At 43.5% G+C, this 27086-nt stretch overlaps 1 protein-coding gene across 3 annotated transcripts in view; it reads left to right on the plus strand.

Moving 5' to 3' along the window:
• The window catches only part of SDSL (serine dehydratase like), an 88307-nt gene extending 62559 nt beyond the window's left edge, over positions 1-25748 (plus strand). For all 3 annotated transcript variants that reach the window (XM_085633435.1, XM_085633438.1, XM_085633436.1), the window contains 5 exons: positions 12675-12814; positions 14444-14532; positions 18015-18242; positions 19149-19273; positions 24896-25748. In XM_085633435.1, the coding sequence (XP_085489561.1) occupies positions 12675-12814; positions 14444-14532; positions 18015-18242; positions 19149-19273; positions 24896-25089 (776 nt within the window). In that variant the 3' untranslated portion in view covers positions 25090-25748. The remainder of the gene's footprint in view (positions 1-12674; positions 12815-14443; positions 14533-18014; positions 18243-19148; positions 19274-24895) is intronic.
• The last annotated feature ends 1338 nt before the right edge of the window (positions 25749-27086 follow it).

Below are 27086 nucleotides of genomic sequence, written 5' to 3' on the forward strand. Positions count from 1 at the left end.
AAATGTTATTACTACGCTTAATATAGCCACCACCTCCCTGGCCTTAAAATACAAAAACTGCCTCATTCTGGGATATTTCAATATACATATGGACAATGGAAAAGACCCTCAAACAATTTCCTTGTTGAAGGCGCTGCAGGCCTGCAACATGTTTCCATCTGTTTCTTTGGCCGCCCATGAGAAGGGCCATACCCTAGACCAAATCGTTCACAACTTTGACATATCAGTAAGCCTACCTCTTTCCATTACCTGGTCTGACCACCTCCTATTAAAATTCGTCATTCCCAACTCTGCCACAGCCCCTTGAGCTAACACAGGGCAGAGGGTCTCTAATTACAGGACGTTCCATAAAATATCCATCCCGATGTTAGCAGACGCCCTCGGTCGTTCCTCACCAGAGCGGTCTGGCTGCCCCGACTCGGACGCCCTCTCAATAGATTCATGGCTCCGAACCAACATTGATGCAGTGGTACTGTTTGCTGCTCCTCAAAGAGGTCAGACCCACCAGCTCCATGGTTTAACGATTCCCTTAGATCTCGCAACAGAAATTGTGGAACAATTGAATGGAAATGGCGTAAATCATATCTACCTGAGGACAGGAAGGTGTATAAAGACACCTTAAAATCTCATTACATTCTCGTGAAGGCAGCCAAGAAAAACCTCTTTCAAACCAAGATAGAAAATGCCCAAAATAAGAGTAAGGAAATCTTTAGCATAGTTAAATCCTTTACTGCCTTGAGAGCCGGCACAAAGGAAGGGCCATGCACTGAAGAATGGTCTAAGTAAATAGTTGAATTCTTCCACAAAAAGATCTCCATGATCCAACAAGCCTTCACTAACATCTCAGAGGAAGAACTGACCTTCTACCTTAGTTCTAATAGCAAATTTCACCTCTTGGATCCTACATCTTTACTAGCTTTCCCTGAGTTTCAGCTTGAAGAGTCACTGACCCCTCTCCAAAGCATTAAGTCTGGCTCTCCTACTGTCCCATGTCCAGGGAATATCTTGAACCTATTAGCTCCCACCATAAACCCCACAGTAAACTAGCTCTTTAATGCTTCTCTCTCCTCAGGCAACATGCAGAAATTATGGAAGAATGCTAAGATTCTTCAACTGATAAAAAAGGCTAACGCTAAACCGACGGACCCTGCCAACTACATGCCAATCTCCCTTCTTCCGGTTCTATCCAGAGTACTAGAGAAGCATGTAAACAAGGCCCTCCAAAAACACATTGAAGATGGGAAGCTCCTTCATGAGTCCCAATCCGGTTTTAGGGCTAACTACAGTATGGAGTCCGCTCTGCTGGAAGTGACTGAATTTCTCAAGGGTAAGCTGGACCAGGGAGGCAAGACTGTTCTGATACTGCTCGATACGTCGTCGGCCTTCGATATGGTCCCACATGAGAGGCTCCCGGAGAGACTTGCTAACATCGGTCTGGGGGGGGACTGCCTTTACAATGGATGTCATCCTTCTTGATAAATAGATCTCAGGACATCTGGCCCCCCCTTTCTCATCCCCAGTTCCAGCCATGAATGTAGGTGTCCCTCAGGGCTCCATTCTCAGTCCTACCCTTTTTAATATATATCTCTGGTAGAGGAAGAGGGCGCCAAAATTGTTTCCTATGCTGATGACACTCAGCTGATTTTTACGTGTGAAAAAGGAACCGACTTTGACGGGGCAATGATTAGGTCTTGCCTCACAAAGATTTTTAACTGGCTTAAGATCAATCAGCTGAAGTGCAATCCTGACAAAACTGAAGTTGTTTTCTTTGGTAATCCATAAACGCCTGACTGGAGCGCTTGGTGGCCAAAAGATATGCCGCCCCCGCCCGCTGAAAAGGAGAAAGTCAAAAACTTAGGAATTGTCATAGACAAGACACTCTCCATGTGCTTTCAAATTCAAAATCTAAATGGCACTTGCTTTGGCATACTCTGGATGCTAAAAAAAACTCCTGCCACTGTGACCGCTTGAGAGCAGAAAGATCGTGGTGCAGACTCTGGTGACATCAAAGCTTGACTATGTCAACAGCTTGTACCTCTGTCTTCCCAAACCCCTTATCCAGCGCCTACAAGTGGTACAATACGCGGCGGCCAGAGCCATCCTGAGACCTAAACCCAGATCTGGTATGACCCCTATTCTTAAGTCTCTCCGCATAAAAGAACAGATCGGCTTCAAAGCGATGACCATCTTCTTTAAAGCTTTCCATGGCTTAGGAGCCGGCTACATAAATAAGCGTGTTAATCGCTACACAACAGCTAGACCCCTAAATTCTTCCAATGCCAACCTGGCCATCATGCCTAAAATATGCAGTGCCCGCATTGGAGGCAGATCCCACGGCTTTCTAGGCCCAAAATTGTGGAATAGCGTCCCTGAGTCTCTGAGACTAACCACAGACCTATTCTCTTTGATGAAAGAACTTAAAAACCTGGCTTTTTGATAACTGATGGGTCTTTTACGCATGTTTTCCTCCCACTGTCATGCGCCAGGACTCTCTAGTCTGAGTAGCTGCGCGCTTTATTAAATACACAATTTCATTTCATTAGGTCCCTGACAGTGCAAAGGAACACTCGTCCAAATTCTAAGCGCCTTATTTATGAGGCTTTACTTCACTTTTATGCCGCTGGTGCGTCACTTTTTGTGACACACCGGCAGCATAAAATATGTGCAATGTTACGCCCTATTTACAAAGTGACGCATCTAGGCAGATGCTTCACTTTGTAAACCCCTGCACCGCATTATACCTGCGTCAGGCATAATGTATGCAGGGTGGGTGTTGCCCCGCAAAATGCCTCGTAGAAGTGGCGCATTGAAATCTAAGAGAACTCAGTGCGCCACTTCTAGGACGCCATTGCGTCAATATCTTACACCTGCCACACAGCAGGCATAAGTCTGATGCAGGCCCTTTCACATGGGGCTTGCCCCATGTGAAAGGACACATTGCTGGAGTTGCGTCTATTTTCAGACACACCCCAGCAATGCATCACTTTTGCGCATACAGATTCGTCAGAAATACTGACATATCTGTAACTCCTTGCGACATGATGCGTCATACAGTAAATATGACACATCCATCATGTTGCAATGAGGGCACACTAAGAAGTAATGCATCCCTGTTTTCACTCAGCGATGCATCACTTCTCATAAATAAGGCCCTGAATGTGTTTACATGTAATATTCAGGGATAGTTATGTGTGTTTTCAATATTGTAACACAGCAGCAGCTCACCAATATTACTGCAAATAATCTTTGTGACGCCCTCCCATTTCTTATATGTTAGGCCTTGTTTTGATCTAAAATAAACGTTTTTTTATGTATATTGCATGAAACATAAACACAAAATTTCTCTGCAAAATGGCTGTACTAGCCTCTCACACATCAGGTACGTAAGAAATAAATGAAAGGAAAACAGAATTTAAAACAAACTGTTTAGGAAATATTCACGGTCATTAGGGCAAAACTCTGGAGAATGGAACTGACTGTCAGGGGGCCCCCTGAAAGGCTGGGGCCCTGGGCCAGAGCCCACATTGCCCATGCATTAAAACGTCTCTGTCCATATACTTTATATGCCTCATCTTTCGCTGGGACAGCATATCAATGTAATCTCTAGTCAATCTTTTTTATCCAAAAGCACTGTGAAGGATTGAATCACCAAACCATTGCCTGCTTATTTCATATCTTCCTAAACAATGGTATAGATACCTGGTCCAGGGGAAACAGCCTTTCCGGTTCCTTTTCACTAATCAATAAATTTAGCTGCAGTGCCAGGCTGGCCTTCCTGCTCTCTTTCACTAATCAATACATATACCTACAGGAACAGTAAAACCTCCCTGTAGCCTGTCAATAATCCATACAATGTGTTACATAGTCAAGAGTTGGAGAGAGAGCTGAGTAGAGATAGAGGTTTCTATCAGAGCTGAGGAGTTAATTAAACATAATATCCCACTTACCAATTACTAGAATTGTGGTATTACCCTAAATGGCTTTAAGAATTCTACATGTGAGCCGTAGTGCAATATGCAAATTTAATGCATATTTTGATGTACTCTATCATAAATCTCTGGCATGTGCTCAGGTTTTCTGTTTCGGATTGATATAGATAACAAAGGCCTAGCTGGAGTCTGTGCCATGCAAGTGTTATAGGGAAGACCTCAGGTCCCTTTAGTCATGGCTCAGCTCATAGACAAGGTCAGCTAGAAAGATGTTATAAGAGCCGCCTGATGTAAAGTGAGCTAACCATCAAAATGCCTTTCAGTCTTTAAGTGTGCCCATGTGTGTTTTACTGGGTCAGTGACTAAACTGTCTTTTACTCTTTGAGTATTTGCAAGTGTTTGCAGGGACATTTTAAGGATTTGGGGGGCCCTGGGCCAAACATATTTTGGGGGCCCCTGTTCAGGACACCTTTGAGTTTATGATCTAATTTGAGCCCCTGTTTCCCACGCAGTTTCCGCTTCCTCAGCTGCGCTAGCGATCCAGTTTGCATCATAGGCATTAACCTATATATTCCCGATGTAAATGGACATGTGCAGCTTACAGGTGTAGGATTCAGGGTTTCCTGCCCTGCTGCTACGTTTTTAATACTTTTAAAGTGTATATGTGTGGCTGAATTACTCTGTGCTTTTTAACAATTTCTCCTACCTATGCGCCCTTGCACTTTACTTGATTCTGCTTGCCAACACCTCCTTAGCTGCTCCGATTTGCATTTTGGTTTTCCTCCAGTCCTGGTCCGCTGCTGCTGATACGCCGATTGTGTGGAGGGCTGGGGCTACTATCGGGCTACTCACTTCCACACACGCAGTTTTCACTTCCTCAGCTGTGCTAGCGATCCAGTTTGTATCATGAGCATCAGCCTATATATTCCCGATGCAAACGGATGCACGCAGCTGATAGCTGTAGGATTTAGTGTTTTCTGCCCTGCTACTAGGTTTTTATTACTTTTTAAATTGTATATGTCTGGCTGAATTACTCTGTGCTTTTTAATAATTTCTCCTACCTATGCGCACTTGCACTTTACTTGATTCTGCTTGCCTACACCTCCTTGGCTGCTTCGAATCGCATCTCGCTTTTCCTCCAGTCCTGGTCCGCCGCGGCTGATACGCCGATTGTGCGGAGGGCTGGGGCTACTATAGGGCTCCTCACTTATGCCTATGCAGTTTCCACTTCCTCAGCTGCGTTGGCGATCCAGTTTGCATCATAGGCATTAGCCTATATATTCCCGATTCAAACGGACGTGCTAAGTGGACGTGCCCAGCGGGCGCGCCGCTGGCACCGAAGGTAAGCCTGTCTGCGCCCGGAGGCATTCGGCGCCGGCCATGCTGCCCAGTTCCCCTTCGGTGAGTTTCTTCCACTATATTGCAATAGGGAAAAACTGCTTAGCCTTAGGCGACTACCATTATATCACTGTACAGCCGCTGATCCAAGGTTGGAGGTAGACTTTCGATGCAATAAGTGCAACTGGACTCTCCTCCAGCCCAGGAAACTCACACCCAATATCCTCCCACGCAACAATATGTGTAAAAGAATAAGAAAACAGAGGACTTAAAGGCCACCCTTTTAAATTGTCACTCTATACAAAAGCATGAACCATACATTTATGGCCTACTTTTAGACTAACAGTCTGATCTTTTATTTCTCACTGAGACCTGGCTGTCTGAAGCCTCCAACCCTACTATCACCTCGGCCATCCCTACGGGTTATAACATTCTTAGGAGGGACCGATCGAATGGGAAGGAGGGAGGTGTTGCCATAATTTACAATAAAAAACTAGACTGCTTAGGCTTCTGCTGTACCTTATCCCCCCATCATAGCATAGCTGGATTTCTGATTTACAGACCTCCCAGTGCTATTGGAAATGTTATTACTACGCTTAATATAGCCACCACCTCCCTGGCCTTAAAATACAAAAACTGCCTCATTCTGGGATATTTCAATATACATATGGACAATGGAAAAGACCCTCAAACAATTTCCTTGTTGAAGGCGCTGCAGGCCTGCAACATGTTTCCATCTGTTTCTTTGGCCGCCCATGAGAAGGGCCATACCCTAGACCAAATCGTTCACAACTTTGACATATCAGTAAGCCTACCTCTTTCCATTACCTGGTCTGACCACCTCCTATTAAAATTCGTCATTCCCAACTCTGCCACAGCCCCTTGAGCTAACACAGGGCAGAGGGTCTCTAATTACAGGACGTTCCATAAAATATCCATCCCGATGTTAGCAGACGCCCTCGGTCGTTCCTCACCAGAGCGGTCTGGCTGCCCCGACTCGGACGCCCTCTCAATAGATTCATGGCTCCGAACCAACATTGATGCAGTGGTACTGTTTGCTGCTCCTCAAAGAGGTCAGACCCACCAGCTCCATGGTTTAACGATTCCCTTAGATCTCGCAACAGAAATTGTGGAACAATTGAATGGAAATGGCGTAAATCATATCTACCTGAGGACAGGAAGGTGTATAAAGACACCTTAAAATCTCATTACATTCTCGTGAAGGCAGCCAAGAAAAACCTCTTTCAAACCAAGATAGAAAATGCCCAAAATAAGAGTAAGGAAATCTTTAGCATAGTTAAATCCTTTACTGCCTTGAGAGCCGGCACAAAGGAAGGGCCATGCACTGAAGAATGGTCTAAGTAAATAGTTGAATTCTTCCACAAAAAGATCTCCATGATCCAACAAGCCTTCACTAACATCTCAGAGGAAGAACTGACCTTCTACCTTAGTTCTAATAGCAAATTTCACCTCTTGGATCCTACATCTTTACTAGCTTTCCCTGAGTTTCAGCTTGAAGAGTCACTGACCCCTCTCCAAAGCATTAAGTCTGGCTCTCCTACTGTCCCATGTCCAGGGAATATCTTGAACCTATTAGCTCCCACCATAAACCCCACAGTAAACTAGCTCTTTAATGCTTCTCTCTCCTCAGGCAACATGCAGAAATTATGGAAGAATGCTAAGATTCTTCAACTGATAAAAAAGGCTAACGCTAAACCGACGGACCCTGCCAACTACATGCCAATCTCCCTTCTTCCGGTTCTATCCAGAGTACTAGAGAAGCATGTAAACAAGGCCCTCCAAAAACACATTGAAGATGGGAAGCTCCTTCATGAGTCCCAATCCGGTTTTAGGGCTAACTACAGTATGGAGTCCGCTCTGCTGGAAGTGACTGAATTTCTCAAGGGTAAGCTGGACCAGGGAGGCAAGACTGTTCTGATACTGCTCGATACGTCGTCGGCCTTCGATATGGTCCCACATGAGAGGCTCCCGGAGAGACTTGCTAACATCGGTCTGGGGGGGGACTGCCTTTACAATGGATGTCATCCTTCTTGATAAATAGATCTCAGGACATCTGGCCCCCCCTTTCTCATCCCCAGTTCCAGCCATGAATGTAGGTGTCCCTCAGGGCTCCATTCTCAGTCCTACCCTTTTTAATATATATCTCTGGTAGAGGAAGAGGGCGCCAAAATTGTTTCCTATGCTGATGACACTCAGCTGATTTTTACGTGTGAAAAAGGAACCGACTTTGACGGGGCAATGATTAGGTCTTGCCTCACAAAGATTTTTAACTGGCTTAAGATCAATCAGCTGAAGTGCAATCCTGACAAAACTGAAGTTGTTTTCTTTGGTAATCCATAAACGCCTGACTGGAGCGCTTGGTGGCCAAAAGATATGCCGCCCCCGCCCGCTGAAAAGGAGAAAGTCAAAAACTTAGGAATTGTCATAGACAAGACACTCTCCATGTGCTTTCAAATTCAAAATCTAAATGGCACTTGCTTTGGCATACTCTGGATGCTAAAAAAAACTCCTGCCACTGTGACCGCTTGAGAGCAGAAAGATCGTGGTGCAGACTCTGGTGACATCAAAGCTTGACTATGTCAACAGCTTGTACCTCTGTCTTCCCAAACCCCTTATCCAGCGCCTACAAGTGGTACAATACGCGGCGGCCAGAGCCATCCTGAGACCTAAACCCAGATCTGGTATGACCCCTATTCTTAAGTCTCTCCGCATAAAAGAACAGATCGGCTTCAAAGCGATGACCATCTTCTTTAAAGCTTTCCATGGCTTAGGAGCCGGCTACATAAATAAGCGTGTTAATCGCTACACAACAGCTAGACCCCTAAATTCTTCCAATGCCAACCTGGCCATCATGCCTAAAATATGCAGTGCCCGCATTGGAGGCAGATCCCACGGCTTTCTAGGCCCAAAATTGTGGAATAGCGTCCCTGAGTCTCTGAGACTAACCACAGACCTATTCTCTTTGATGAAAGAACTTAAAAACCTGGCTTTTTGATAACTGATGGGTCTTTTACGCATGTTTTCCTCCCACTGTCATGCGCCAGGACTCTCTAGTCTGAGTAGCTGCGCGCTTTATTAAATACACAATTTCATTTCATTAGGTCCCTGACAGTGCAAAGGAACACTCGTCCAAATTCTAAGCGCCTTATTTATGAGGCTTTACTTCACTTTTATGCCGCTGGTGCGTCACTTTTTGTGACACACCGGCAGCATAAAATATGTGCAATGTTACGCCCTATTTACAAAGTGACGCATCTAGGCAGATGCTTCACTTTGTAAACCCCTGCACCGCATTATACCTGCGTCAGGCATAATGTATGCAGGGTGGGTGTTGCCCCGCAAAATGCCTCGTAGAAGTGGCGCATTGAAATCTAAGAGAACTCAGTGCGCCACTTCTAGGACGCCATTGCGTCAATATCTTACACCTGCCACACAGCAGGCATAAGTCTGATGCAGGCCCTTTCACATGGGGCTTGCCCCATGTGAAAGGACACATTGCTGGAGTTGCGTCTATTTTCAGACACACCCCAGCAATGCATCACTTTTGCGCATACAGATTCGTCAGAAATACTGACATATCTGTAACTCCTTGCGACATGATGCGTCATACAGTAAATATGACACATCCATCATGTTGCAATGAGGGCACACTAAGAAGTAATGCATCCCTGTTTTCACACAGCGATGCATCACTTCTCATAAATAAGGCCCTGAATGTGTTTACATGTAATATTCAGGGATAGTTATGTGTGTTTTCAATATTGTAACACAGCAGCAGCTCACCAATATTACTGCAAATAATCTTTGTGACGCCCTCCCATTTCTTATATGTTAGGCCTTGTTTTGATCTAAAATAAACGTTTTTTTATGTATATTGCATGAAACATAAACACAAAATTTCTCTACAAAATGGCTGTACTAGCCTCTCACACATCAGGTACGTAAGAAATAAATGAAAGGAAAACAGAATTTAAAACAAACTGTTTAGGAAATATTCAAGGTCATTAGGGCAAAACTCTGGAGAATGGAGCTGACTGTCAGGGGGCCCCCTGAAAGGCTGGGGCCCTGGGCCAGAGCCCACATTGCCCATGCATTAAAACGTCTCTGAGTGTTTGGGTGCCCGATAGTGTCTATTTCTCTGGATACAAAATGATGATGAATTGCCTTTGGGTAGGCCAGAGCGTGCTGTGAATTTAGGTATCTGATAATGTTTGTTGGTTTTTGGTTAACGTATCTGCTAGTCTACAGTTTGGTTGTTCCAGCTTTTTTTTATGTGACATGAGTGGTTGTATTTTAATGTATGACACTGTTAATGTTTGTGTATAACATTGTGTATGTTGATCTTTTTGGTTTCTTTTAGAGTTCATGGATTTTTAAGCCATTGCTATTTTACCATTATCCTCGGTTGCCTGATGGAGCCTGTTATTCGTTGCATTTTTTATTTTGTCTAGTTTACTCTGAGTGTGATCAGTGATTCTAAACATTGTACTTAGGTAGCAAATATCTCAAGGATTGTTTATCTTTTGGTGTTCAATGGTGCCCATTGACATTTGGTATCTGATTGAGTTTGTTTTTCTTTGGGTGTCAGATACAGTCAATTAGTGGTTGAATGCCGAATGGTGTCTCCTAGCACCTTTTGTTCACTGAGTGCCCTATATTATTTATTGGTCTTCGGTTGTCTAAGAGTGTCCATTGTTCTTTCTGTTTTGATGGCATACATTGGTCATTAGTTATTGACTAGTGTTAGTTGGTTATTTGATTGTACCTGTTGGGTTTTAAATGTCTGGTTCAATTTATCTCTGAACATTTCTTTTGGACCACTGTATTTTACGTGTCTGACCATATTTGTTGACCTTTATGTGTTTAATATTACACTTTATTTTTAGAAGTCTGATAGTGTTCTGATAGTGTTTCTAATAGTGTTCACTGGTCTTTTAGTGTCTGCCAATGATGCTTTCTCACTGGATGTATGAAGGGGTACATCGGTCTTTGAGTCTTTTATTTGGTTGTGAGATAACTCTTCATCCCTTTTTCAGTCAGCCATCTTCTGTATATCGCTGCTTACTTCTCCATGTCTTTTTCACATCCTGCCTCCTCTCTGCATTATTTTCTCTCCATCTCTACGACTATCTCCCTCTAACTAAGGTAATTCTTATCATGTCTATACCCTGTCTTTTTAGGTCGAGACTAGAGCAGCGTGCATGTGCTGCACTGCGAGACTTTTAGTAAGGGGCTTCAGAAAGCTCACCACACGCTCGTTCGTGTGTGGCCTATTGCTTGCGGTTATCCGCACGGGCACCATATGTTTTGAATTATCATGCCCAGACACGGGTGCGATAATTCAAAACATATGGCCTGGTTCTCGCGCGCGCGCCACTCGTGGGACGCTCCGTCGTCATGGCTCATTAAGCGCATCGCTCGCGTGCACCACTCGTGGGACGCTGCATTCCTGGTTTCAGTGTAGTTCTGACTGCAGACGGATGGTGGGCAGCAACCTCTTGCTTACTGCATCTATCTCTGTGCACAGATGCTCTACGCGTGGGCTCCTCGCAAGCAGGGCCAGGCTGCCTCTCCTCGGAGTAGCCTGTGCTTCAGTCAGTCTCTTCTTGAAACGGCCCCAGTCTGACAGCCCCCAGGGCTATCACTGCACGACAGTCACACTGCACACTGCCAGCGCATCTCTGTGCTGTGGCAGTTCGCGTCCTTAGATTGTCCTTGTGCAGTATCCACTCCCTCAGTGCTGTCAGTGTTTTTGTCCTGTTTCTGCTGTCAAACACGAGCTTCTGCACACTGTGGCTCTGCAGTGCTTTGTCTGACTCGCCACTCTATCCCCAGGCTATACACTCGCCTCACCGTGTGCTCTCCCTTTCATACTCTGCAGTCTCTCGCACTGTGCAGAGCAGTCGGCATGTGCTCCTCCTGTCTGACACTCACTCGGCGCAGTTCTTCTCTCACCCCGCACTATTTACAAGTCAATGAGGGCCGCTTTCGATTAACTTATTTCGATTGCAGTCCGTATGCCACGCGCTGTATCAGGCGCCCTGCCTCATTTTACTCTCTTTATCGTACCGTCTCTCCCGAGCAAGCAGGGCAATTGATCAGTTGATCATGAAGGGTCTAGTTTTTTCTTCTCGAAGCACCTGGTCCATTAACAGTTGCCCACGTTTTTCTCAAGATCGATGGGATAGATACGTCAATTCTTTAAACGCTCGAGATTGCACTACGCCGTGGTCTGCGGGTCACGAAATGTTGATCCCAATAAGACAGCTCAGCTTTTCATCCTTGTTTGGTCACTGTGTTGAGTAGCATCCCAAGGCCATAGTAACCCCTCCAAGAAACGGAACAAGTGGCTTTTGAAGATAATCCGTTATATTTAATCCGCTGCTCCCTGCCGGCACTTCGGTCTTCTACCGTGTCTCGCGCTGTGCCAGTCTCTTCTGCTTATCTTTGCGTTCTTATTGTGTGTCTCACCTGACGTTTTCACCCTGTCTGGTCTCAATCTTCACTGTGCGCCTGCTGTCACAGTCATCAACACACTTGCCTCCTCTGCAATCTCTCTGTGTTTTTATTGTGCATTTCTACGTTTCCAGCTTTACTACGGCCCAAGGTCCCATCACCTTTTATTCAACAACTCTTAAACGCAGTCTGCGTCCTCCTTCCAATTAAGTTTCACTTCTGTTGGCCATGGACAGCGTCACCCCTTGCGTATTAACAAGCATTGGCATAGCCAATAGGTCTCGCCTTTGGGACCTTATAAGTGTTTAGCCATGCAATACTTGATGTTGTTGCACCAAGGATATTGTGCTGGATAACTAAACACTTATAAGGTCCCAAAGGCGAGACCTATTGGCTATGCCAATGCTTGTTCTATTCAGGCCTCTGTCCCAGTTCAATATCCTTATTTTATTTCCTTCTCATTCCCCACCAATGTGACTCTCTCTCACACACTTACACACACTGTCCATCGGTTTTTTGTTTATGTGACTATTACAGTCTACTTTAGTTCACCATCGTCTTGCTGTGAATATACTGCCTTATTTTGATGACCTTTCCCTCTCTTGCCTCTGTACACATTATGCACTTTCTTGCAGCACTCCCTCCTATTCTATGGGTGCACATTATGTTGATTGTTTTGCTATTCTACTCCACATTCTTTACTTTCCCTTACCTTCTCTATTCTCTTGCTCTCTCTATTCCCCCATCTCATATATTTCTTGCTCCTCCCCCAATTTGTTCCCTGCACAATCATCTTCCTCCTCTTTTTTCATACTTTCACCCTGCCCACAATTGTATATTCTTTGTAAAAAAAAAAAAAAGCACACACAAACACGTATTTTGTTTCTATCCAATTACCTTATTTCTGTGACCATTCCATCCTCTCTCCAGGTGGTAATGCTGGCCTTGCGGTTGCTTACGCTGCTGAGAAGCTTGGGATAGCTGCTTCCATTCTGGTACCAGGTTCCACCCCGGATGTAATAGTGCAGAAGCTAAAGGGGTACGGGTGTGATGTGGAAGTATTTGGAAAGGTATGTATTCTACGTAATCCTCTTCACCTCTGGTTCTGCTATGATATAAGGGATGGGGGCTCCCTTCTGTTGGAGAAAGTTCAGTTGGAATTAATTGGGGAGCATGTCCCGCACACCTCTCTTCGCAACCAGAATAAATTACCCAAAGGAATTATGCATTGCAGCGTGTAAGGGCGTGTAGGGGAGTACAGGAAGAGTGACATCTCCTCTTGCCGAATTAAACCCATGGGCGTTTGATGTGCAAGGGCAGCAGTATTTTATGGCAGCACATTTTAGAGGATCCTGTCGGAGAAAGTTCCGTTGGATATATATATATATAAATATATATATATATCTTTGATGAGATGTTCGACCCCACTGCGATAATAGCAGTGGTTGCTGATGGGCATTTGTCGAACAGTGTTGCAGTTATGAAATAGCCTGATGAAGTATATATATATATATATATATATATACACACATATATATATACACATATATATGCACACACACATATATATATATATATATATATGTGAGGTCATAGCCCACCATGGATCCTGGTGAGACGAGCAAGGTACGGACCACCAGATGTATAAGTTAAGGATTTTCAAAAAAGTGCTTTAATGAGATAACGCCACATGAGATGAATCAGGCTAGTGCCTGCCATTAAATATATATATGTGACCTTCATCAGGATATTTCATAAATGCTATTTACTAGATGACCTGCTACACTGTTCTACAAATGCACATCACCAACCACTGCTATTATCGCAGTGGGGTCGAACATCTCATCCAATGCCCTTGTGACCATGTGACCCTTGAAGCCATACACAATTTATCGCTGTACTTCTTTTTCAGCACATTCCTGCCCTTCGGGTATTATAAGGTTTATATGTACTCCCTAAATCTACCCAGTTCCTCATACTTCACAAAGTAATGCATAATCTTTATTGTAAAGCTCTCTCATGACTCTCACGCAGCTCAATAGCTAAATAAATAAATAAACCCATTGCACCTCATCCCTAACCAACAGCCTCTTTTCAACTTAAAGCACTTAAATAGAGGTTTGCAGCACTTTCTCATATTTGAATATGGCTTTCTCACATAGTTGCATGAGTGCATTTGTAGAAGGATCTGTTTGACATCCTTCTATTACAGTACCATTACCATTACCATAAATAGCTTTAACAGTGCACTTTATTTATTCCATGTAAAACCTCTTTCTGATGCATTCCTGGGCATGCGCAACAACGCCAATGCTCTACAGTTATGAATATGCATCTCTTCTTCTGCATAGCAGGATTGCATTCCTGACCAGACGTACTTACATTGTGTCCCTACTCCCAGTGCTTAATTTCTAAAATAATAAGTGCCAGGGACGTGACCAGGAGTCCACTGCAGCTTGCACCACCCATTGCCCCTGTCATTATGCCAATGACGGTAACAAAACTACTAACCCTCTCTCTTCCTGCAAGTGTGACAGTTCAAATTATTCAGGTCCCCAAATCTTAGGGATTGGCTCGGGAGGCAGGTATTAATAATTTCCTAACGTATTCATAAACAACTGTTTCTGTCAGAGATCAGAAAGAGAAGGTTCATGCATTTCATGAAACACACATATTAATATTATTCCTTTTATTCACAGGTGTGGGATGATGCCAACGAACGAGCACTGGAGTTAGCAAAAAGTGAGGGTTGGGTGTATGTACCTCCCTTCGACCATCCTCTTATCTGGTAGGAAGATATCTGGGGTGCATATTGTGAGGTTGATTATCCATTGCCCATGGCCAATTTCTGTAATATGCTGTTCTTAGGGATTCTTGGTTATTTAGCTCCACTTTGACACCCCTACACTCCTGTAAGTAGATCTACACATTGATGTAATTCCCGTCTGTGGAAAGAAGACGACTAGTCTTTGTATTAAGTGTTAATGTCTCCTTTGCTTATCCAATAGTATGATTAGAAATATCCTAGAATAAGAGTTAATTGCACATTTCTCCATTGATCATTCCCTAACAATGACAAAGGGAAGTCTAGAGAAAATATGTGTATGTTTCACCTCTGACTCATACTTAATTTGGCCAAGGCTTGCCTAGAGGGAGTGTTGAGTGTCTGTGTCTAGGTTAATCATCCCATGGTCTAGCTATGAAATGCAAAAGTCATTAAATGCAACATGATTGTGTAATATATGTCACTCTGCAGGTCACCCTCACTCTGGCACAGAGGTGGTTAGTTGTCACTTGAATGATGGGATAAATCTCTGATATTGGTATTGGTAAAATAATTTGGGATGCATGTGCTATTTCCCTACTTGGATGAAACTTTGAAATGGTAAAAGGAGTGCATGGTGGAACTTAACGAATAGGATGTCAGCATCTGATGTTGGAAGGCCGGGCTCTGCTAGAGTAGTAGCAATAACCATCTGACTTGTATCCCAGTTTGTTGATTTTGCTATTTAATTTGGTAACAAGCTGTGACTGCGTCCATCACTCATCTTCAACCTACACACAGGATCTACTGCACTCCTTTTGCCTTCACTCTATCAAATTATTCAGTTCTAGTGCCTCAATGGGATACTCTGTGCAATCCTTTCTTAGGTCATTTCTTTTGAAGAGCTGGGGTTATTAAGAGAGGATAGTGATCTGGTTTCCGGTGATCTCCATCCTGTGAGTAATTCTGGGATAACAGGGAACTTCGAATGCACTATTTGATGCTCGCCTTTTTGCAACCTGGCTGTGCCATGGATCTTCCAAATTGGTTCCTAAATAGACATAGGGAGATGCCTATTCCATGGTTTGGGTTGAAATAAGAATTTCCATAGATATAGAACCAATAGCTTGAATTCATGAATGAAACATGGTCCTCTCCTTCTCTTTCTGCAGTCAAAGTGGCCAGTAGCATTAGAGCAATGTGTCCCTAGTTACTTGGCTGGATATAGCTAATGGGAATGTCCTTGATGATGAGCAAAACCTTAATAGAGGTTAATGGAGAAGATAAATTAAGTAATAAAGATACACAATTTCAATACATGCCACAAAAGGCACAATTATGGGTGGGCCGCAAAACAGCCAAGTATCCTCCCTTGTCCCAGCGTTACTAATATCCTTGGCATTAGCATACTTCTGAATTAATATATTTAGGAAATACACTTATTCGTTTATGTTTTTCCCATTTGCCCAAGTTTCTTTCAGATATTTAATCCCCCTTTTAGCAGGAAGAAAACTCAGGTGAAAAACATTGGACCCAGAGTGTTCCATTGGATCTCGTTGCTCCCTTTACCAATCCCATTGAGTTAACTGGGCCATTCATGGGACCAGATGCACAAAGCCCCTTGTGCGGTTGCAAACCCTGCGATTCACAAAATCACATTGTTTGCGACCGCAAAATGGAATGTTCTATTCCCCTTTTGCGATTTGGAAGAGCATTTCAGACTCTCAATGGATTTACCCATCAATATTGAATTACAATTCGAAAGGGGCGATCAAGTGGTGTTCCTGCCTAAATGTGTTTCAGTATTTTATGTATCTATGACATTGAATTTTTACCAACACCTCAAAAGAGAGTCACAGAGGAAAATGTGTTTCTTTTTTATTTGTGGGGGCTCCCTCAGTGGGAATAGGCAGTAGTCTAGGTCACAACTGCCAGTTCTCCACAATGTTTTCCCAAAAAGGAAACTTTTTTTAAACACAAAAGGTTCATCTGGTTCTTTCAATGAAAAGGGGCTACTTTAACAAAAAACATGATTACCATTTGGGAATGCAGATACAAGGATGGTGTTTTCCCTGTTGGCCACCATCCCTGTGTTTGAAGCAGCCAAGAGGGTATGAAAATGTAAAGAAGGGCTCAGAGTCATTGACACGTGGCAGAGTCCAAGCAATGCTCTGCTGTTGGAAGGGATTTTATAACGTGTTGGAAGGATCTGAAGTTTGTTGGGGTCTGTCAGAAACGAGGGCGTGTGCCACCTGAGCCTAATAGAAAGGGTGGTGTATAGACCAAGGATCCCCTCTATAGGGCAGAGTTTGGAAAATGTAGGCTGCATTGACTGGTGGGTTCAAATGGCCTTGTTTACACTCCTTTCAAAGAGTTTCTGCGCCATGCGGAAGGGCGTAAATTGTCCCTATGCAGAATTTCATTTGAAGATGTATAGTGGGGTGCTGATTGGTGTGATGCTGTCACTGTTGGCGGAGTCAAAGATGGGCCAATAATTGCGAAACAGAACTGTGATATCTTGTTTTAAACTGGTCTTCAGATTTCTGTATACCCTGTAGCAACACTTGTGCTTTTAGAAACACCTCATCCATTACTCAAAAGCCTTTCAGAGCTGTAATCTACACTACATATGTATCAAGTAAGTATCTTCCTAGCAGGCAGTGTAAGATTCAAGTCATCAGGCGCCTGCTCCCATGAAAAACCTGCTGCTCTTAGAACAGTTTCTCTAGTGTAACACGGATTACAGAAATAATGAAACAAAACGTTTTCATGACAAAGAACCATTAGTTATTTACACTATGACAAAGAAACATTAGTTATTTACACTATGAATTAAATGTGAACACTCAAGGATTTTTTGATGATGCAGCCAAAAGCACCCCCCACCCCCAGCCCATTCTTCCACTGGTCATATTAACACCAGCTGGGTAACATTTCACCTATTACTACCCGTTTACCACCTGACTTTAGCCATCAAAGGCTGAAAGTTGACCAGTTAACCTTTGCAGAGTGGCTGCCTCTGTGTTACACCACACGTGTGTTTCTTTCAACAACATTTAGCTACAGACACATTTTACCTAAAACCTGCAATTGTGCTGCAGATCGTGGAAAAAGTGGCAAGTGCGGTAAATTTATACTTATGAGGAAAATACAGCAGCTGCATAACTCCGTTTTACCCTTTGAATTATCCTCCCCTGCTCAGTAGGGATCTACGGTGATTATTGGGTGAATGGTATTCCATTGTCTACCCCCTATCTAGCTTAGGAGTTACGTAAAGTCAGTGTGGGTGCCTGCCTTTTTGAATGTTCATGCTTTAATGTTCATGCTCTGATCTGCTCCTAATGTGGGCCATAGAATTCTTCTCCACCATTGGTCTTGAGCAATACTTCATGTAGACAGACACTTGGCCAGCCTAACTCCTCTAATACATCTGTTGTGTTCTCTTTGTAATGCCTTGTATTCCTGATAGAGGTATGATCTAGTTGGTATTTCTGCTTTTCTTCCAGGGAAGGTCACAGCAGCGTCATCAAGGAGCTAAAACACTCCATGCCATGTAAACCAGGGGCCATCATTCTGTCTGTTGGAGGAGGAGGCCTACTGGTGGGTGTGGTGGATGGCTTGCAAGAGGTCGGCTGGGCGGATGTACCTGTTATTGCCATGGAAACCAAGGGGGCCGATTGCCTGAACGCATGCCTAAAGGCTGGAAAAAAGATCACTCTTCCCGACATAACCAGGTGAGTCTATAACTCAGATTGATTAACTAACAATGCCCTAGCAGACTAGCTACGGCTGCGAGGAGACGTTGAAGGGAACTGGGCCAAAATATAATGTTACAGAGTGGAAGGGCGAGGTGCCTGTTTAATCATGGGTAACAGTTCACTATGTCTCAGATTAATTTTCTTCAACCAAACTGCTCTACGTAAACCACAAACATCGTCTTTGTTCAATTTCCCAGGGTGTTCCTGCGGTGATGGGCAGTGTAAATTGACCTGTAATTCCTCCCATCTAAATTAGGTGGGTGGAATTAGAGGACAACCTCCGATGGCCCGATGGTGTAAGAGCCGTTGGAGGGGTTTAATCACGGCAGAGGTGGAGTAGTCTCCGCCGGGATTAAACCAAAGGGCAGACTGCAGTCTTGGCGGAATCGATATTCCGTCGCCACTCAATAGAGTATCCATACATATTCAGAAGCTTAATCTTTTAGCTCTCCATGAGGATTATTATATAGGAAATGTCCACTCTGTGGTTACATAAGAGAAGAGTGGCAACTGTGCCTCTCCTAGTGACCAGAATCTGAGCGAAAAGGAGAATCCTAATTTGTTGAATAGAAGCACATGGTGATAACTGAAATATCCGTGGGAGACCAAATGTTAGGAAGATTTTCACTTTGTCTCTCAGTATAATAACTAACCTACTCAATATTTGTTTTCTTAACAACAGTAATGCATTGAAAATTTATTTTTTCAGTACCTTTGCTCCCTAACTTTGCTTGCTCTGTCAAGCTAATCTGCTGCCCTGTCCTGCCATTTGGTGTAGCTCGGGGTCTTTCCTGGCCAGATCATGAAGCATCTTTTTCTTGGGGTGTGAGATTACTTCTGGTTAAATGCTTCAATTGCTTTACATCTTTCCTGATTTTACAGCGTAGCAACGTGCTTAGGAGCCAAGTCCCCAGCAGAGCGTGCTCTGCAGTGTGCCCGAGAGTGCCCAATCATCTCCGAAGTGGTGGATGACCGGGAAGCTGTGGAAGCCATGGAGAAGTTCCTAGGTGAGCATTAGGACTGCTTACACTGAACAACTATAAAGTACTGATGAAAAAAATTCCCAAAGCAGGCCAATAGAATAACAGGGTCCAATGAAACGTACTGGAACTTGGTAGGCGCCTAGAATGTAGCAGTCATTGACACTCATATCCTAATGTAGAAAGTAAGACAAAAAAATCAGGCTTAATGGGCAGAACATGGTGCGCTCTACCACAATATCGAGATTGTAATAGTTCTGCAACAATATTGATTAACACTATATCAAGTAAGTATACAGAAGTAAGTGTAAATTCATTATTTTGAAATATACACCTACTCCCCTTGAGGATAAAGTGTTATATTCTGATGTTGATATTGTTGCAGGTCGATGTTGTACCGTGTTCTGACATGCAACGAAAAGTAATTTACCAAATTTGTATTTTTACATTATCACATAATCCAGTAATACCACTTTCCTTCATGGGTCATTCTCTCCAGTTACCAGCAAAAAACAGGAGCTAATGACGCGAAAACAAGTGATGACAAATGTGACATATGTTTATTTCTAAACTTACAGTAACTTCAAGATTAACTTTTCCAGTGCTTAGTTTGCAAAAGAATAAGTGCCGGGCAACTATATTTTTCTCAGAAGCCCAACATCAGCTCTGACAAATGTTTTTGGGGGTTGCTGAATACCAAGAAGGTCTGGTCTTGATTTTACCTCATGCTTCTTTCATCGGCTGACAAACATCCTTTCCTTTTATCTCACTCATTCAGGTTCTTTTTCATCCCTGCTTTCTCCCTTTGATGATGTTTTTCCATCTTTCTCTTCCTCTTGCTAACTCGCTTCTTTGCCTTCCTCTCTTTTGTTCTGGGTCAAAGTCTGATGATGAAAAATAAGTTGTGGTCCCCAAAAACGAATGCCGGTGGGCCCCACCTGCAACCAATGGCTCAAGTTAAGAATTGCCTTTCCCAGTAAACCTATTGCTGAAGTCACTGAATTACACCATATTTTCCTTCATATTCTAATTGATGGATTCAGTCACCTGATTGAGGATAATTGCATTGGCATTAAAATTGGAACTGCACACAAGAAGCATAGTTTAGGTGACCAGGAAACTCACTGTTCACACTGAAGCCCTCCTTTAGAATACAATTCAAATGACAAGGACTTGACATTGACAGTGTGCAGATCTTGGTAGCTTAGATGAAGAAGGCACCAAGACAAGCACTGACAATAGATTTGTCCTTCACACTTGTTGCATGCTATGTGAATCCTGCATTTGTATCCTGACCATCCTCTACCAAAAACCTTAGCTATCAGCCCACTGCTGCAAGAGCTCCTTCTCTGAACAATTCTCCAAACTATAATTGATTTAATATTACTCAACGGGTGTCTTCCTTTGTGATTACACCACCTTCTCCTACTCCAACCCCACGCATTGACCTTATGTCTTCAAGATATGTCTCTTCATAATCACTCATGGTATTGGCCTTTAGTTGCCATTCATATTTGAAACATATGATTAGCCTAATTATCTCAAGGAAACAAATTAATCTACCCCCAAACTCCAGTAAGTATACAGGAGGATTGCTTTAAAATCCCATTCACTTTTGCTCCTTTAACCCATTTAATGATGGTATTTTTATGTAACTTTGTTTCAGCAATATTTATAGGAAACGCACTGTTGTGTTTCCACACATTTGGTCATTTTCCTTTGAAAGCCTTTCAGTTGCTATGGTGTTTAACCTTTTCCTGATGTGTATTATCTTAAATAGAGAAGCAATGGGAATGATACCACACTCTCCCGCCCACGCAAACCCTATATAATATGCGTGTACCCATTCAAAAACCTCATTCCTTCTGCTCTTTGATTCCGTTTTCACACTCTGACCTTTAAACATGATCACCACACAGTTATGGATGAACTCCCTAGAGTAGGGCACAAGTCCTAAAAAACAGAAGTGGGGGGACTCTCCAAGTTAGGTGGTGTCACAGGAAGTGACATCACGGCCGGAAGTGACATCACGGCCAGAAGTGACATCACTGCCACAAGTGACATCACAACAGGAAGTGACATTGCATGTGCAGCAGATCTATCATTTGCGCATTTGCAAGAATTAATAATTGAAGCTGCTCAGTACTTAAGCCTGTGACTTAAGGTCCCTGTATGGAGGAATTAACAGCCCAAATGTGAATGAAGTTTGGTGAACAACTACATTAGTCAACCCATTAAGTGCTGTAAGTGAGGCATACTAAAACATGGCACGCCAAGTTTTCAGCATGCTTATGTGAAAGGCTCCCCGTTTTCACAGATTTTTTACAGATAAATACAGAGAGAAAAAAAATTGTTTTCTGTCTGCATTTATTTTTTAAAGTGGATAAATACAGAAAATTGTCCTACTTTTATGTGACTCTCCATGCTGTCTTTCATGAATTATAGGCCAGCAGCTGGCCAGCATGGAAATTAAAAAACAGGATGACATTTCTTTAAATAATGGCATATGTCAACATACATTTATGGTATAATGATAGTATTTAAAGTGGATGTATTGTTAATTAATATTTGCCAGCTTAAATAGCTAAAACTCGGCAGACAGCAAAGTATGAGCGCTCGTCTATCAGTTGAATAAATATGGAAATGTACAGTTTGACAACTTCATTTATATGCAAAGCACAAAATAAATATGGATAAATACAGATAAAATGGCCAAAAGATAAATATGGATAAATACAGACGGAAATGTTAAAAAACATAAATACCATAAAACCGGGAGCCCTACTTATGTGTGACATTTCCATGGTTTCAGTGTGTATGTATGGCACTTAGAGTGACACTTTCCACTCAGTGAAAACCAAGCTACAAAGTGCAAAGTAATAGATATCAGTCATTGCACCCTATTCAGCAATGAGAAGCTCCACAATATTTTGAAATTGCTGCAAAACAACTAAAATAAAAAGTTGAGTTTCATACCATGTTCACACATTCAATTGCAATCTATAGTTGTGAGAAATTGGAGAGCAAATACTGATTAGCCTACACATGCTTCAAGCAAAGAAAATGTGACTTTCTAAAAGCCAGCCAATTAAAGCGATGGTAAAGTACCTATGCTTCATGGGAGTGTTGACCACGATTGGCAATTCGAGACACAAGTACTGACCACACATCTTACTCTTCAGATTTGTGTTGCTTTCTCCATCATGTGCTTTCTTCACCTTCTGAACACCCCTGCACTCTGTGTTGCTCTCTCTCCTGTGTGATTTCCCTTGCAAATCCCTGTCTTGCTCATTTCTCCCTTGCCCTTTTACTGTATTTCTCTCCCTCTTGTGCACTTCTTTCCCCTTCAAACCTCCCTTGCCCCATGATCTCTGTTCCTCCCTATCCGTTCTGTGCTTCTCCCCCAGGTAGATGCTTCGTCTGCTCTGTGTTGCTCTCTTCCTCGTGTACATTCCCTTGCAAACTCCCACCATGCTTTGTGTTACTCTATCTCCCCTCTGTGTGCTTCTCTACCCTGAAAACACCCCCTGCCCGCACTCCTTGTCACTCTCTTCCTTTTGTGGTCCCCCAAAATCTGGAAAACACCTCCACTGCTCCGTGTTGGTCTCTCCCTCATGTGCCTCTCTCCTCTAACCTCCTAAACCCCTGAAACAGCATTGGCAAAACCAGTAGCCCATCTTGTTGGGGGTTTCTTAGTTTTGCACAAGGAAGCGTCGGGCGACTTACAAATACTGGAACTAACACATGACAAAGACACGAGAAAGTATAGAGAAGCTTGGCATGTGTGTAACATTAATCCGAAGTACAGCAACTACACACCATGGGCAAACACAGGAGAAGATTCCAGCAGAGTGACAGAGATAACACAAACAAGCAAATCAACGGAACCTAAGACAACATTAACAGAGGATCAAGCTGGGCAAAAGAGGTACACCCGATGCTTCCCAAAAGTAAACAAACTGATAACGATAGAGACATGTCACAAGGTACCCAAAACAAGGACTGAATACATGGTTATTGCACACACACATTGGCGCCACTGGGAGCATCTGCTCAGAGTGCAGTGTGGTTTTGAACAACTGGAGTGGCACAGGGATAACAGTGAGAGGGAAAACTGAGGAACACGCAATCTGCAGGAAAAGAGGCCATAGCACATGAACTGCTGCAGCAGGACACCACCGCGGACCATGTCTTAAAATTCTGTTTCCTTTTCTGTGCCCTCTGATGTGTGCTGCATTTTTTCGTGGTTTTCTTTCCTGACACATCTGTATTTCCTATATATCTCACTTTTATTGTCACTAATAATTTTAAGACAACTATAAGGGATCATGGGGTTTAGGGGTAACTACTTGGTATGCATAAACCAAGCTTGACCTCTTTATGAATGCCATGCCACTTACTCAGTGTGCTATGCTTTCATAACCTCACCTTCATGCATGCTTGGGCTCCGAATTTAATGCGCCAGGAGTGCACGCAATGAATATCATCATAACATTCCAGTTCTGCTTTTCCTGTCATAAATGGCTTTATTCAGAAATGTATGTTTCGCAGACTAACCCTCCCGGGACTCCTTTAGATATTTTCCCACGCACGTGGCCTGCCACTTTCAGTCACCAACCTTCATGTCCTCCACCCCGAGTTGCGTTTGCTTCTCTTTACTTTGCATGTTGTGCCATGTGTTGTGTTATGCTAGCTGTTGTTACACTGTGTTTTGCTAAGGGGTGTAACATTTGCTGCAGGGGAAAGCTCTCTGTTGACATTCCGGTGTCCATGCGCCCTCATCGCCAGTAGGCCTGCCACAGAGGCGCAATTAGAGCCAAATTTCGGAGGGGGGGGGGCTGATAAAAAATTTGGGGGGCTGACTCTTCCAGCAATATGCAGAGTGGAGATGCAGGGGCTCTAAGAAGTGGAGAAGTTGGTGTAAAATGAGGGCATTAAGTGGCTGCTTCCCTTTGTTGTTTGTTGCCATGTAACAACCAGTGGTGGAAACGAAGCAGGTCAGCGGGAATGGTCATTGAATTTTAGTGGTGCTAGTTTGAGGTGGTGACTATTATGGCTGAAGTGGTACGTAGCGGTACAAAAGGGGGTGGTGATGGACGGAGCATCAGAACCAATCAAACACTCACACCCAGTCAACAGATCTGGGTTTGATCCATCACCGTTCTTTAGCCCACTCTGCCACCCAGCAAGGCTGAAATGCCAGAAACCGGTCCTAGGAAGCTTGTTTCCGGTCCAGGGAAGGCATGGCTTGGCAGTTCGGGCTGGACTGTTCCCATGAGGCACAGGGTCAGACTGATTTGCATATGGCCATGTCTGAACTGGGGTGGCAGAGTGGGCTAAAGAACGGTGATGGATCAAACCCAGATCTGTTGACTGGGTGTGAGTGTTTGATTGGTTCTGATGCTCCGTCCATCACCACCCCCTTTTGTACCACTTTGAAGTGGTACGTAGTCTTCAATTTGGACAAGGTGGTCCAGCATGGCGGATGAGCAGTGAAACAGATGCGGTACAGAGGAATTTAGAAGACATAGTAGAGTGTGGATGGCATTGTGAAAAGCTCAAGCTAATAGATGCATCAGAATAATGTGATAGGAGTTGGAATAGAATGGATTGCATGCAATAATGTTGCTTTCCCTTTTTCACCTGCAGATGATGAGAGAATTCTGGTTGAGCCAGCCTGTGGGGCCTCCTTGGCAGCTATCTACTCTGGGCTGATTCAGCGGCTGCAGAGTGAGGGCCGTCTGAGTAAAAACCTGGCCCCAATTGTGGTCATTGTATGTGGAGGGAGCAGCATCAACCTTGCCCAGCTCAAGGCCTTGAAGAACAGACTTGGGATGGTATGACCTTGACTTCCACATTCCCTGGACCCAAGCATCTGGCACGAGGGTCAGATGGGCCTTTGCTCCTGCCTCCTCTTGGACCTGTCAGTCTGAGCCCTGCGGTAGAGCAACATTTGCTCCTGCCTTACCTCGAACCAAAGCAACTGGCAGAAAGTTATTAGCTTAGAGGTTGTGAGTGACTGCTCCTCCTCATTGTAATGGTAACATAGCAGACAAGGACTTATGATCCAACATCTGTTCAGTCAGACGAAGATGCAGACATTTGCTGCAAAAGGACCCAACATATGAGGTGACTTGAAGATACGGGTGAAACCTGGAATTATTTTATTAATCATACCTTATTAAAATGAAAAACAAAACAATTTTGTATGTCTGCATTAGCTTGCAATGTAAAGGCACCTGATCAGTCACAATTATACCACTTGTTGATGGAGAAGTGCTCCTAGGAAGAACATGATCACTAGCAAACTAATCTACTACAGACTCCCTGGTGTTTATTAGATCCAATAATATCATTGTTTAAGTAACCTGGAGTAAGATGCCTCTAACAACACTATCATTCTCTGAAAGAACATTGATAGCCAGAACTGGAGAGTAATATTTGTTTGGAATACACATATAATCTGTATGTATTAATGTATTAAAATATTATTAAATTGGCAGCAGGTTGTATTTCAGTCAATTCATGGTATTTTAATGAGCTTTCATCTACCCACCCTATCATGCATAGTCATCTGCTCAGTTACTCTAACCTACATACTATACACACTAACCTATACATATTCAACAATTCCTTCACTTTCACCCATACATGAATAACCTGCCCATTCATATTCACCCATGTGCATGTAGCTTCCCACTATCATTCACCCAACTCATATAACCAGTCATCACATTTACCTATCCACTAAGTCAACCCTCCTCATTCAATAAGTCACTCATTTACAGAAACACATCACTCATTGAGTAACCAGCTAATCTTAGTGGCTTTGCTAGTACTGGTTCTATTCTCCCTGCAGATTCCATCTAGATGTCCCAACAATAAGCACTGGGAACAGGAGTCACGCACTGCTCTAGGCCCTCACTCTGTTCAAAGGAATAGCCAAAGGAAAAACCTCTATCTGATCACTGTCATAATGTACACCAGGGAACTGTCAAAGAAAAGGGTGAAACCACGGAAGAAGTGGCGGTTCTTTCTAGCACCCAGAACGGAAGCGAGCAATTCATACAAAGATCTAAACACCTGGTTTGATGGAATATAGCGATAACGGGGGAGAGGCATAAACTAATAGACTCAGAATGGCAAGAATATATGAATCGATTCAATCTCTGTTACAAGAAACATGGACTTTGGACCCGCCCCATAAGCTGGGCTACAGGACCTTTAGTATCAACCCTGTTCCTTCCCCAAGAGGCAGACCATCAGGAGGCCTAGTCATATGGGCCAAAATCTCCTTAAAGATAGATATGAGCTGTAGGAGAGTAGGGTCTGCTATCCTATGGTCACCCCAAATTTTTGCTTTTTGCTTCACTGGTTTTTGACATATTGAGGCTGTGGGCCTGCCAATCAGACCCCCAGCCTGCTGTTCTCTCTACTAAATTAAAACTATGCACCCTAGGTGCATAACCAATTGGAAGTGGATCACCCTGTCAGCCCCTGTACCAGTGTACACTAGGTACCCAGGGCATTGGTGTACCCAAGGCCTGCCAAGGGCTGCAGCATGTATTATGCCACCCCAGGCTTGGCCTAACAATCTGACACAACTGGCTGATCACTCAGCTGGGGTAAGTTGGTGTAATCACCTCTTACTTAGGTGTAGTATACCTATACCTAACCTTAAATGGGACACCTGGTAACCTATAAGTCACTCCTATGGCAGGCCTTAACAATCCTGAAGGCAGAGTGCGTGGTTCCATGTGAGATGGTGCTCTGGCATGAGCTGAGCCTGTCTGCAGTGGTCGGAACAACTTCCTTCTACTGTTTCCAGATATCGTCATAC

The sequence above is a fragment of the Triturus cristatus genome, chromosome 11 (assembly GCF_964204655.1).
Source record: "Triturus cristatus chromosome 11, aTriCri1.1, whole genome shotgun sequence".
NCBI classification, from domain to species: Eukaryota; Metazoa; Chordata; class Amphibia; order Caudata; family Salamandridae; genus Triturus; species Triturus cristatus.